This window comes from Festucalex cinctus, chromosome 7 (genome assembly GCF_051991245.1).
Source record: "Festucalex cinctus isolate MCC-2025b chromosome 7, RoL_Fcin_1.0, whole genome shotgun sequence".
Classification (NCBI taxonomy): Eukaryota; Metazoa; Chordata; class Actinopteri; order Syngnathiformes; family Syngnathidae; genus Festucalex; species Festucalex cinctus.
In genome coordinates this window covers 26028490-26043328 of record NC_135417.1, presented here as the reverse complement: position 1 = coordinate 26043328, position 14839 = coordinate 26028490, and the positions used below count along the sequence as shown (strand labels likewise).

The following is a 14839-nucleotide window of genomic DNA, read 5'->3' as shown; positions in this document are numbered from 1 at the left end:
ATAAGATTAAAACAATAAATGAGGCAAAATTGTAAAAAGGTAAGTTTTCTGGAGGTCAAATTGAGTTTTGAAGACAAAAATAAAATACAACTTATCCACCATTTTGGTTGTTTACTTTCACCTCAAACACTTTGAGGTCGGAACTGGGAAGTTTCAACTCAGATATTTCCGACTTCTGACCATCCTCGAATGCAGCATAAATACACGCATACTAATTGCCATAACGAGACACGCCTGGGCAAAAGACAAGTGGCTGAGGGCGCTGATTGGCTGACACACAAGGAAGGGCAGGCAAACACAGGTGGACATGCTTGACGAGACAAGGGAGCCACACAAGGAAAAACAGAACACAACAGTGCATGACAGAAAGGAAGTAACTTGAGGACAAAATCAAACAAAAACCAAACCCCACCCAAAACATGACAGAGGCTGCAGCAAAGGTCTGGAAAAAGTATTCCAAATGGAGAATGCAACAGTCCAGTGAAGTCAATGCGTCAAAGGCTTGATGCAGTTATTCCAAGTAAGGTTTATTCACCAAATATTCTATGTTATTCATCATAAGTTTATTTAAATAGTGTCAAATACTTGTACTTACTTCAAAAGCGGGTGGGTTCAAACAAAAGGTCCTCTGACCTGGATTGTTTATCACACCTAAATTAAAGCACCACGAAAATAAAATGTGGAATTCGGAACTTTTGTCTCATAATCGTCTTTTGATTCAAAACCCAAATGTCTTCAGTATGCAACAAAGGAAACAACCTTGGTGTTCCAAAACTTTTGTCTGGGTTTTTGCCATGGTTATAGTCCCTGAGTCCTTTCCTTTTTTGGAATCTCAGCTTGGTGACAATATGTCTCTGCATTCAATTTCTGTGGGAATTGGACATGTGTAGTGTGTACTGTACGTTTACTTTATTACTACAACTGCTGTGTGGTTATGACGGTTAGGACACTTAAGTTCGATCTCCCCAGGTCACAACGAGAACTGAATTTTTATGACTTTGTCCTGACACCTAGTGGATAGCAAAAATGTTGCCCTGAAAAATGAAGCCATTGAGAGAATGAAACAAAGAACGCTGTTCTTCTTCTGCTCTCGTTCCATTAACAAGTCAGATGTAAAGTATCTTGAAGATATTTTCAGGTGACACTAACTTGTGACTGATATTTACAGCTCCACTCAAATACAAATTCATATGAGGATTGTATTGTTCAATGTCACTACCAAGAAAGTGACTGTTTTCCATTATTTAAAAAACCCCCAAAACAAGTCAGGCATGATTTACAAGCCCTGGAGAGTGTTGGACCGACTGTGTTGGCAGTAAGACTTGCCAGAGCTGTAAGAGTCAACAAACCATGTCATGCATAGAAGTGGTGGCCTTGTGTAAGGGGAAGACATTTGAGTAGACATGACAGAGTGACAAACTCCTGCACTTCACATTTGTTTGAGTGCAGAAAGAAAAGGGTTCCATGGGGAACTTTGAGTTGACGGTTGAAGTCAAAGTGATGTTTTCAGTCAGGATAATAGAGCCTGCCATTTCTGTCATGCTAAAAGTCCAAAAGAATAACACCGATTTTTTTTTTAACCTTTATTTATCCATCCATCCATCCATCCATTTTCTTAACCACTTGCTCCTCACAAGGGAGTGCTGGAGCCAATTCCAGCTGGCTTCGGTTAGTAGGTGGGGTACACCCGGAACTGGTTGCCAGCCAATCGCAGGGCACTTTATTTATCCAGGGTATGGCAATTGAGAACTGCTCCTCAATTGGAATACTTACCTGGCAGCAGACAGCAAGCAGAGTTATAAATAAATAAATAAATAAATAATAATAAAAAAGAACTGCATGAAAAGTCATTGGCTGCCCTCTTCCACCACTTTTCAGGACATTGCTAAGACCTGTTATCACACAAGAGTGTCAGTCATCATCTTTTCTCACTTCTGCCCTCAGGGAAGTGACACAGATCAATCAAATCACACACCACCAGATTCAAAAACAGTTTGGTTTTTTTTCTTCCCAAAAAGCCATTCACTTCCTAAATCCAGCAACATACACCATGGTCATCTGTTCATTTAATTTTTATTGCACTTTTGTACAGTTCTTATTGAAGCACTTTAAAATATGGAATTTTTATTGCATTGATTTGTTATGTCGTGTGTTTGTTATGGATGTATTATGTCGAGGTCAAGGTGCATGAGTGTTCCTATTTTTTATGTAGGAGGGGACACATGCACTTTTGTTGTATATTTTATGAAATAACAAAAAAAGATCATCTATCTATCTATCTATCTATCTATCTATCTATCTATCTATCTATCTATCTATCTATCTATCTATCTATCTATAAGCATTGGTTTTGTTTTAGCTGGCAATTACAATTACACAAAAAATTGTGAAAAATCAGGGGGAAAAAATTTATCCACTCTTTTCACACGACAATATTTTGACATATCCAGGTTGTTAAAAATTAAAATGAATTAACCCCCCCATTCATGCTGCGTATCTTGCCAAAATAATTTCATTCAACGAATTAGTCTTATTTATAAAAATATTAATAATAATAATAAATACATAAATAAATAAATAATAAATAAAAATTGGGCAAGGGTATTTCCAGCATTATTACTTGTTTACACTGCTTTAACACTAGATGGTGCTGGTGTCACTCTTGTTACAGCTTGTCTGTCTCGCATGACCTCACTATGCAAGCTTGACTTTCATTTTAAGTTCACCATGACCAAAATCTCTTTTAATTTGTTTTGTTCAAGCAGACCTTCATGTTTCACTTTCGACTGCAGTATGACAAAAACAACCACTGATGTGAATGTAGAATTAAAAGGTCAAATTGGGAAATGTGTTGCTTGGCTCAAATAATTATTGACGCCAAGAATAATGTGATGACTGAAAATGAAGTAATTACTGTATTAGCTTTTCTGCGTTATCCACTAGTTGTGAAAAAGGCAAAAATAATAACACACTATGTGCTCTGTCTGGAGCATATGAAGCAAATTACATGTAATGAACATAACAGTTGTGAAACTGCAATGTCTACCTCTTGTGTGCAGTTCAATTACAGATGATTATAAATTACTTCTAGCCAACAAAACCAAGTATCTTGCCAATGTAAATCTTTAAAAAGGCCCATGATGACTTATGTGACATGAGTAGGCCTAGTCGGCGGGACCAGGACTGGCTGTTCCATTCCTCTCGTGTTTGTTTTTCACCAGCACAAGACATCAACAAAGTCAATGTTATCGATGATCATTGCTACAACTGTGTTGTTGAAATCAAACAACACAGTAATGGAGTCTGGTGGATCCTGAGAAAGCTCTCCCTCAAGTCACATGCGAGTTAGCTCCGGTGCTGCCAAACAAGCCCTATATTTAGTGCAGGAATGTACACAGAGGCCTCGTGGAAAGGGATCATAACAACAAGCAGCATGTGGCATGCTCCTACAAAGAGACAGCCCCCTCTGGATCACAGCGTTACACAGCAGAAACACGAGAATAAAGCGGGAGAAAGTACAAGAAAATGTCAAGGCGTCAGTTTTTCTGCTGAGTGCCTGCTACAAATTACAGCGAAGGACCCTGCAGTAACCTTATACCGGGGCAAGAAGGTAAGCCTTGTCATTGGATACATCTGAGACTGCTCTACAATGGGTTTGGGAAAAAGACACTTATATTTAGATTCTTACTTCATTTGAATCAAATAAAAAGCACAGTGCTATGATTTTGCATTTGAAATCCCTGAAATCTGTTCAGTTCACAGGATGGAATGTTACATGAGCTAGATCTAATTGATGACTGACAGACTAATTGATCAACATGGTTTTTCTACATAGTGTGTAGTGTTGTAAAATTGTACAGCATCATAGATCTTATAATTTGCATCTCATTTATGAAAGAAATTGAGAAAATGACAATAATTATCACAATATTGAATAAATTCCTCTGGACATCCATCCATCCATTTTACATTGTGACTGTCCTCATTCATGGCTGAAAGGTGGAGCGAGTACATCTTGGACAGGTCGCTAGTCAATCGCTGAACTTTAAACATTACTGACTTATTATAAAGTTGACATTTTTTTTAATACACATTTTATATTGGATCTGTGGATCTAAGATTGTGTAGATGTACCTAATGTGATGGCCAATGAAAGGGAAAAAATCAAACAAGATATACATGAAACACTGTCAGATAATAGAGGCCGCATGACAATAATAGTCATTCAGGTGATTAAATGCTCAGACAAGTAGTCAGCCAAAAGATTAGACACAGACACAAAGAGCAAAGTGACACCAATGGCGTGTGGTGAGGTCCAGGGCCGGCCCTACATGATTTGGTACCCTAGGCGAAAATGTACATGGTAGCCCCCCCCAATCCCATAAAAAAACACACACACAAAAAAAATATATAGATATATTATATTTAATAGCACACCACACAATAAATACCAAATTCCACAAACAAATAAAAATAAGAAAAATAACAGAAGTACAATGCAATGCAACTTTTTATTGCAATTTTTGCAAAATGACAGTATTTAAAACCTCAAAATGTTTTCACTATGTACATTAATAATTGTGTAAGATACAAAAAATAGTAAATGTATCAATATACAAACTTTGATATATCGTAAAACTTTGGCAATAAGGTGATTCACAGATAATGTGAATAGTGTGCAAAAAAACTTCACTAAATAACTTAGGAACATAACGGCAAATACTTAAAATAGTGCACGCCGGGACCTCCTTGCAGCAAAGGCATCAATTGGTGCGTCAAAGGATAGCTGCCTGGATACTTCTTGATTGATGCTGATAAGTGCCAGTCTAGTTAGCCGTTCTTGTGACATGGTAGACCTTAAATAGTTTTTTATTAGTTTAAGCTTGGAAAAGCATCTCTCAGCTGATGCTACAGTCACTGGTATGGTAGCGGCCACTCTGAGTGCTACCCACATGTTGGGATAGATTTCTCGAAGTTTTTTCTCCTCTAGAAAAACTAAAAGTTCCATGCTTGACATATTGGATTTTGGCCAGGTAAGAAATGACTGCATCTCTGCTAAGAGTTTTTTATTTTTATTTTTTTTTATTTATTAGAGTACATATTGCACAAATAAGTAGACCCCGAGAAAAAGGCTTGTTAATTCCAGGCCGTTGCTACCCATAACAGTCATGGGGCTCATAGAAAATACTAGATGTAGTCGTTTTTGTTGTGGGTTGCTTTATTTTTTATTTTTTTGCATTAGTTAATTTGATTAAATTGAAGATTTTGTAATCTATGCATCCTATTACAACCTTACTTTCATGTTGTGAGTCAAGTGCGTATTCTACAGAAAACATTTTGTCAATATTTTGGAAATTGTTCTTATGTTTATTGAGATATTGAACATCCATCCATCCATCCATCCATTTTCTTGACCGCTTATTCCTCACAAGGGTCGCGGGGAGATATTGAACAAAATCTTTACATTTTTCAAAGGTGGTATACTCATATATGCTGAGCACTGTACATGATGCAGCAATAGCTGATATAACTGAAATAGTCACCTGGATCTAGAAGATCGAGCTTTGTGTCACTCAAAGTACTGCTGATTGGTGCTTGACTGGCTGTTGCTTCAGCTGTACATTAAACAAAATACATCACTTCAAATTATTTTGGTGTTAAAGCAGGGAAAACAAATCCATTTGCATTATGATAGAATACAATGGCAGAAATTATGGCTGTTTGTATTAAATGCACCATCCATGCACTTACATTCAGTAGCCTTTGGTGAAGATGACACTGAAGGATTGTTTACCACAGCTTCTGCAGGTGCTTGTTGTGGCTGCAAATATTTTCTCAGCGCATCTAGTTAAAAAAAAAAAATGCATTTACTATATCGATGTTTACATTAAACCAGCACATAATTCTTATTTTCAATAAATTAATAAATTAATGTGGTTATGTGAAACAATGACTTGTGCAAATCCATTTGCAGGTATCTGGACTTACTGGCTGTTTTAGTTTAAACTCAGCAAGCGTTGCCCCACTCTTGTGTGCAAAGTAGCTACTAGCATGGATGTAATGGTGCAGTAAACAAGTTACAAGCAAGCTAAGAAGCTAACGCTATTTTCGTGTTTATTTTATAAACAATGATGATTGACTGACATACATACCTCTACCCTGGGCCCGTTTTTCCTCCTCCTCCTTTCGCCGCTTTCTTAATGCAGCACTTGAAGGCTTGGACCTTTTCATTGTTGTCGATGTCAATGTATAAACAACACAAGTGTGCCAACCATCTATCTATCTTTCTAAAGTGCTGCCACTACACTCCGAGATGATATACGACCCCTCCCCCTACCTTTCATTCATTGTAAGCGGCAGCAGCGGGTCAGGTTCAGGGCGCCAGGACAGCAGGTCGTGAACTCACAGTCATTTATTTGAAATAGAAGTAATTTAAAAAAAAAAGGAACTCAATAAAATATATTTGCTATATAACATTTTATGCTAGAAAACACGAGGGGGGGGAGGGCTTTTTATGTTTGTGTTTTTTAAATTTTATTTTTTTTCCTTTCTGCAATTTGGCGCCCCCTCCACAAGATGGCGCCCTAGGCGACCGCCTAGCTCGCCTCTAGCCTGGGCCGGCCCTGGTGAGGTCCATGATGACCAGTGAGGCAGACATAAAAATATAAACCCAAAAAAGAAGATTACCCTATATTACAATTCTGAACAAATTTGAAACATGTTTCAAATATGTTCAAAATTGAATTTTGAATATTTGTTTTCAAAAGCTTTTCATTACACAGATTCTAAAATTCTAAAATAGACTCAGTTTTAGAGTAATATTTACACTTGGAAGAGGGTAAAATAAAGAATTGGAAAAAAAATAAAAAAATAAATAAAATTGACTCAAGGGTGGAGGACAGCCGATCTACTCCCTGAGCCACGCAGCTCCTGCTTTCTGTTAGTATATCACTTGTGTCAGCTGCAGCTGATTTCATGATTCCTAACTCCAAGAGACCAAAAACAATGTCTTCAGTCTCTTGGAGAAAAACAGAGAGTAGGAGATGCATAGCTCAGGTGGTAGTGTGGCAATCTCCCAAGCTGAAGGTCAGTCAGTTATGATATTTTATTTTTTTCAACTTTTTATTTTACTCTCTTCCTAGTGTAAATCTCAGCCTACTCTAAAACTGAGTATTTTGTCCCTCTCTTAACAGAGTCAAATATACTCTGAATAGAGTTAAATTTGCTCTGCAGAATTTGCTGTGTATGTTTCAATCAATTCCAGTGATAGCAAGAAAACAAAATGATATTTGATAAAATGTTAAGTTCATTGTTGGCGGCAGGGTGGTTGACTGGTTAGCACATCCGCCTCTAGGTTCTGAGGACTTGGGGTTGACTCCGGGCTCCAGCCTTCCTGGGTGGAGTTTGCATGTTCTCCCCGTGCCTGCGTGGGTCTTCTCCGGGTACTCCGGTCTCCTCCCACATTCCAAAGACATGAATGGCAGGTTATTTGGGTGTCTCTGGGTGTGCTTGTGAGTGTGGATGGTTGTCCGTCCCCGTGTGCCCCGCGACCCTTGTGAGGAATAAGTGGTCAAGAAAATGGATGGATGGAAGTTCATTGTTGTATTTTCAGATCTTTAAAAAAAAACAAAAACAAAAAAACATTTGGCCTTTCCTTTATAATTTACATTATGTTATGAAAGCCTCGATTATAAAATTACCTAGGTGTCTGGTGTCATAACTTCATATCTGATGTTTGTAACAAACCAATTTGTGTCCAAATCAGTAAAGAATTTGACGAGTTATGAAGAATTAATTGGAGCCAAAGTGAATGGAAGAAATCACCTTGGACTCTGGTTCAAAATGGCGGCTCAGTCTACATGTTGTCAGTCAGTCACAGGCGCATATAGAGATAGACAGCCATTCACTCTCACATTCACACCATCACACACCACACTGCTTGCACCGACGTCAGGGGAATGGACATGGAACATTCACATGACTTTGGTGCATGCCACCGTCAGTGACACTGACTGAAAGGTGGCTTGGTGTAATTAAAGTGAAAATATACAGACAGACAAAACAAAAGCGTTTTCTCCCTGACAAGTGAGAATTTGCAATGTGTTTCTCCCTGAGATAGAGCGAGCAGCGATGGAGGTGTTCCAATACAAAGATAAAGAGCAGTCATCCAACCTGCTTCTCCAGCTCAACAGCCTCAGACAGGAGAAACTTCTCACGGATGTGTTGCTTTGTTCCGACAACACAGAGATCCCCTGCCACCGCAACGTCCTGGTCTCCAGCAGCCCCTACTTCCGAGCCATGTTCTGTAACAACTTCATGGAGAGGCGGCAGACCAGGATCAGCCTGCAGGGCTTAACGTCAGCCATCTTGAACACTATTATTGACTATGTTTACACTGGCTTGGCTCAGATCAGCATGGATAATGTGCTGCCTCTCATGCAGGCCACATCCATGCTGCAGTATGTTCGTCTTTTCGGGGCCTGCTCCAGTTTTCTTCAGGATCAGCTGAGCCCTGACAACTGCTTGAGCATGATAAGGCTCTCGGAGATCATGAACTGCAACACTCTGAGAGAGAAGGCAAATGCTATGGCAATGAAGAGCTTCTACGACGTGTCTCGTTCCGAGGATCTGCGCGAGCTGTCTTTACCAGAGCTGATGGGCTACCTGGAAGATGATAGTCTTTGTGCAGATGAGGAGCAGGTCTTTGAGACGCTTGTTGCTTGGATCCAGCATGACTCTTTAACCAGGCGTGGCGCCATCGATGATCTTTTTAAGAAAGTGCGTCTTCGCTACGTCCACCCCACCTACCTGTTCCAGTTCATCGCCAGCGACCCTCTGATCCAGTCCTCAACCCTCTGCATCGAGCTCATCGACTCAGTACGACGCCTCATGTTTTCTGTCAGCACCAAATATTTGGGGGACTCGACAGGCGACTTCAAGCCGATGTGGACTGCACCGAGGCGCTGCACCTTCCATGACAATCTGGTGGTGGTCGGAGGAAGGAAGAGCAACGAGCAAACCTCAAGAGAAGTTTTGGTGTTTGATGAGAAGTGCCAGGAGTGGAAGCATCTGGCCAAACTTCCTATCAGACTGTACAAAGCTTCTTATGTGGGCCTTCACGGTGTGGTGTACGTTACTGGAGGCCTGAGCACCAACACAAAAGTCTGCACAACTGTCTACACCCTCTCACTCAAGGCTAACGAGTGGCGGGTGGCCCAGCCCATGCTGGAGCCTCGCTTTAGCCACCGGTGTGTCTCCTACCTGCACTTTATCTTCGTCATAGGGGGGCTCGGACTCGATAGACGGATTACAGACAGCGTGGAAAGGTAACGTGAGACTGGAGAATTTAATCAAGAGTTGGAGCAGTAACTTACAGTTCATGCATCATTTTTTACAATGCTCCCAGATACAACAGCATGTTCAACCAATGGGAAAATATGGCCCCCATGCCTGTGGCTGTGCTGCACCCTGCCGTGGCCACCACCAACCAGAGGATCTACATGTTTGGAGGGGAGGATGCCATGCAGAACCCAGTCCGACTCACTCAGGTAGCATTCACTACAAGGCTCGAAATGTTAAATGTTTTTTATTTCCTTTGCTGAGCAGGTTTGTACGACGCCGTATTAGGGCCACGTAGAAATACATATATGTGTGTGTATATATATATATATATATATATATGTATAACACATAAACAAATAACAAAGAAAGTTAAAAGTAAAATAAAAGAAACATCCAATAAATGTCAATTTATATGTTCAAGAAAGGAGGAAGAAGTTGAAAACTTATCCAGTCCTACCCCTTATTCTTCATATCCTATCACTTATTTACAATAGATTACATTTTAATAAAAGAAAATATATAATCCTACTCATATAGTGTATGCAAATAAAATTAATAGAAATACACAATCGTAATACATCAACACACTCATGTATACAAATCTCATTACACTCATATTGATACATCAAAGAAGAGTAAGTAAATAAATAAATCATTTCTACAATTTTCTTAACTCATGTCTGGTTTAAATAATAATATTGAACTTTGCTTTTAAACATTTTTTTAAATTCAACAAGTGAATTACATCTTTTCAGGTCAGTTCTCAATATATATATATATATATATATATATATATATATATATATATATATATATATATATATATATATATATATATATATATATATATATTTTTTAGAGGGCGGCGGCAATATGACAAAAAAAAAGTGGCAAATTTAACACTTAATAAACTGGCAACTATGATATTGTTAATCTCTGCTAAAGCAATTAGTATCTCCTTGTTTGAAAACCCGACCGTAAAGTACATTTTAACGAGTTCTTCCACCGTAGACATTTTTCAAACTGTAACTTGTGTAGCGTGACACATGCGTTCCCTTTCTGCCAGAGCTACACTTGACACAAACAGCCGCGCGACGAGAAAAAAAGTGGCAAATTTGCCACTTTCTTTCTCGTCATATTGCCCCCGCCCTCTAAAAAATATATATATTTCTACGTGGCCCTAATAAGCTGTCGTAGTTTTGCTAATGATTGACTTCATTTGAGGGCAACTTTGTAATTCTGAGAATCAATTTTTTAAAAGTTTAGCACAGGGACCTGAATGAAGGGTCTTATTTAACAACAATAATATGACAATATAACAAATGAACAATTGTTTTTGTTATTTTTTATTTTTATATTCACATTGTGCATTGCAACAAACTGTATTTTCTTATTTAGAATCATCAACGCTAAAATTGAGCAAAGATAAAGTAAAATTTTGAATTTAGCGAGTACAATTCAAAACTAAGGACTGTTTTGTGAAATCAGATAAATGAAATCACGACTGATATTATATCTATTTAATACTAATATTGATATACTTTTATGCTTAAAGGCCACTGCTCCTGGCTGACATACGCCGTAATGGAACATAATTCATTTCCAGTTTCGGCCCTGTTAAGAATTTGTATAGTTTTCTCTCCAGACACTCACTAAATTCCTGCTATTTTGCTGTTTAATGTTGGATATACTCTGCTTTAACGTGGTTACAGCCGCACTTATGTGAAAAGTGTACTAAATCACCCAAGCACTTAATTGGGTTAGGGCAGTGCTTCTCAATTATTTTCTGTCATGCCCCCTCTCGGAAGAAGAAAACATCTTATTACCGCCCACCCAACCACCCATACACTTTGTCATATTTCCTCGTCTTAGCTTTCAGGCGACTTTCGTTTGTCTCTTTATCTCCGTCTCTCTTCGCCTGTCTTCTCATCCATGTTAAATATTTTTTCATGGTTAAATATTTTTTCATGGTGTCACTTGAGGGTCTGCTACACTTTGTGCCTACACTTCATACTCATAGTCTGTGCTGTGTGCAAAGCGCGCATGCTCAGTGCAAACAAAACCCCAACACCACCGAGCGAATGCTCCCTGCGCACACTCTGCCAATGAGAGCACCACTGCCCCCTAATGTAGTGGAGGTGCAATTGCACTTTATTCTAAGACAGTAAAAAAAAATAATAATAAAAATTTCCGGTTCGGTTTGCGACGTGTGGGCTGCGTCAAAAATACTTGTGCTTCCGACTTTGTGCCCTTGGGTTGCGCGTTCGCAACCCCGACCGGAAATAAACTGATGTGCAAAATCACGACCCGCTAATGCTAGCTAATTGCTAGTTAGCTGGTACTGCATAAATAGCACCAAGCTTGCATTGACCACCGACTATTCACATGCTGTGAGCAAGTCCAGCATTTTGGGACCTTTTCAGCATGTCAATTATTAGAAAAACTGTGATTCTCAGTTTTGCTATGAAAGTGTTCTGATGAGGCGCAAAATTCTAATTAATTGATACAAGCAAACTGATGAAAGAACGAGGAATACATGGACAAGGAACGAGTGGCCGAGGGAGCTGATTGGTCTATATAAAGGACAGGTTGACGAGCACAGGTGGAAACAAAAAACCCTGTTGAGTGAGACAGGACACAAACCGCAAGAAGCAAGACATAAAGGTATTCAAAACAAAAGTGCAAATACACATCATGACAGTGTTTTTGGAATGAGGGTGGAAAGATAAAACCCACACAAGCACAAGCAGGGAGAACATCCAAAGAACCTCTCAAGAACCAATAGTTGTTTATTGTTTGGCTTTTGATTCATTTAGTCGTTTTCCTTTCATCCACTTCCACCTCTGCAGGTGTATCACATTGCCAGGAACATGTGGTGCAAGATGGAGAACAGAACAGTAAAGAATGTGTCCGCTCCTGCTGTTGTGATGGATGAAAAAATCTACATTGTTGGAGGTACTGGCCCAGAATAGAAGAAATTAGGAAAGAAATGTACGGTGCTGCACAAAGCCTTATTGGATTTGTTGCTTTAGCAATGCTATCATGATATCCACACACCTCAGTTTGTTTATTACAATTAGAATGTGTTTATTACAATATTGTGTTGTTACTTGTTAAGATTATATTTATTTATAATCTTGTTGGAAGCATACATATACAAGCTGCTTTCCTGAAATGAAGAATACTGTCATGTTTTGGTTTTGTGGGGGTGGGATTTTGTTTTCTTTTGGTGTTTTTGGTTATTTGTCATGTATTCCTTGTCTCTTCCCTTGTCCCGTTATGTCTAACCACGTCCACCTGAGTGTGTCTTTCCTTCCCAGTGTGTTGACCAATCAGCTCCCCAAGCCTCTTGTATCTTGCCCTGGTGTCTGTTGTTTTCTCGTTACCATGTGTATTTAGTTAGCCTGCTTTCTTTCAGTTCTTGTTGAGTCATTGTTACTGTTGCTGTCCCTGTTATCCCATGTTGTCCATGCCATGTCTTGTTGCCCTCGTGTTTTCGTCATTAGTTTGTTTTTGACCTTGTTAATTTGTATTTTTCCATAGTACCTTGTTTACATTTTTTGTTATTAAATCCCCTTTTTTACTTGCATCCCTGCCTTGCCCTGTTTTTGTTGCCCCCTGCATTTGGGTCCTGCCTCCAACACCCCCCAAATGTGACAAATACAAAGGAGTGTCTCATTACTTTTGGTTGTCCAATTTGTTGACGCCTCATTTTGGAGACCCCAGTCTCACATGAATATCTTGCCTGTCCCAGGATACACCAGGAGGATGATCGCATATGACACTAAGGCCAACCGCTTCCTCAAGTGTGCCAACTTGAAAGAGAGGAGGATGCATCATTCAGCTACAGTGCTCAATAACAAAATGTACATCACCGGCGGACGCTACATTAACAGCCATGATATAATTGAAGACTCGGACAATTTTGAGTGCTATGACCCAAAAACAGATGCTTGGACAGCAACAGGGAGTCTTCCGTGTAAACTCTTTGACCACGGCTCTCTTACACTGACGTGTGTTTCACAGAAATGGATTAACTCAAAGCTGAGAGAGTAATTTATAATATTGATAAAAGCTGTCTACATGCAGAAACAACTGACTGATTTATAGAATGATTGTGTTTTGCAGCAGGTCCCTGTTGGGTTATTTGCTCATGGAGGCAACACTGATCTATACAGAAAAGGATTTAAAAAAAAAGTTTGGCAGGATTCTCACTTTATTCTCAGAATTCTCACTAAAGCCAGAAACTTTAAAGTTTTCTCACTTTGAAGTGAGAATTCTGACTTTAAAGTGAGAATTCTGAGAATAAAGGTAATGCTATTCAGGTTACACCCAACATCCACGCCAACACTCAAGGCAATTTACTCTGACAGTGTACATTTCTATCCTAACAGTAATGCTGCTTACTGCATACTTGATCGAACACTTGAAATTTGCGGTGTACCTTGACTTTTGAGTGGGCCAACTTAAGGAACTATAATGCCCTAACATGTGGGCAAGGAGAGTCACAGTAGTAACCTATGCACTTTCAGCCATTTATTAAATGTGACAAACAGTTAAACACACACATATATCAAATGGTAAGACTCACAACATGCCGTGAGGAGCCAACTCATGCTCAGATGCTACCATGCAGATGAGATTGTAACCTGCACCAGCTCCTGACATCCATCACTCACTGGTCCTCGCCCTGAAAATGCACACATTAATGCACTAACATTAGAGTAGTAATTACACAATATACAGCCATATTGTTTTTAGTGTACTCTCTTTTATTGTGTTATTTTGTGTTTGTATAACATACACGGATATTTTTGTTTATTAAAACATGAAACAAAAAGGGTTTTTTTGAGTGGGGGGCATGTAATGGATTAATGCATCCCATTTCATTTCTAAGGTAGGGGTGCATTTATTTGATATACATCATTTCTTGTCCTCATACTTAGGGGAGTATGGTAATCATTTTGGTATGTGAACATTTTTGCAAATTCCTGTTTTGGTTTTACATTGATTCACTGTATAGTTTTATTTGTACTTAATTTTTACCTTTTCTAAAGGATGTGGTGGTTTTTGTTTGTTTACCTCAATAAAACTTTCAAAAACAAATGGCTTGCTGGGAAGTCTCTTGTGTGAGTGAAAATGACTTCCTGTGCGCAAATTCCTTTTGTTCAAATGTCAGTGCTTCCTGTGACCAGCGAGTAAAAGGAAAATGGCACCAACTCGTCTCTAAAACTGGAGAAGGTGGTGCTTAATTACATCTCTAATCTACAAATGTGTAAAATAACACCATCTTAGGACACCATTTAACTCTGAAAATATTAAAATTAACACTTCAGGAGTTAAATCTGCTCCCAAAATTTTTATTTTGAAATTGTAACTTTTAATACATTTTTGCTGTGCAGATGGTCTCAAAGTGAGCCTCATATTGGTCTCATATGGGTCCCAGCTAAAACTCACATGGGCAGCCCAGTTATCTCCCATCTGGGGCCCACTGGGC

General features: G+C 39.0%; 1 protein-coding gene and 1 long non-coding RNA gene across 4 annotated transcripts in view; one reads left to right on the top strand and one right to left on the bottom strand.

Moving 5' to 3' along the window:
- LOC144022049 (uncharacterized) overlaps positions 1 to 14839 on the bottom strand; it is a 60268-nt gene that overhangs the window by 32715 nt on the left and 12714 nt on the right. For both annotated transcript variants that reach the window (XR_013284253.1, XR_013284254.1), the window contains exon 2: positions 13934 to 14032. This is a non-coding gene — a long non-coding RNA (uncharacterized LOC144022049). The remainder of the gene's footprint in view (positions 1 to 13933; positions 14033 to 14839) is intronic.
- LOC144022047 (kelch-like protein 38) lies at positions 418 to 14443 on the top strand. Of its 2 annotated transcripts, none has more exons than XM_077526485.1 (5): positions 418 to 520; positions 8116 to 9326; positions 9407 to 9548; positions 12192 to 12297; positions 13097 to 14443. In XM_077526485.1, exons 1-5 carry the CDS (start codon positions 506 to 508, stop codon positions 13396 to 13398), a joined length of 1776 nt encoding a protein of 591 aa, XP_077382611.1. In that variant the 5' UTR covers positions 418 to 505; the 3' UTR covers positions 13399 to 14443. The 2 variants fall into 2 exon arrangements, with proteins under 2 accessions (XP_077382611.1, XP_077382612.1); XM_077526486.1 differs by lacking the exon at positions 418 to 520 and adding an exon at positions 3292 to 3610 and having other exon boundaries at positions 8120 to 9326.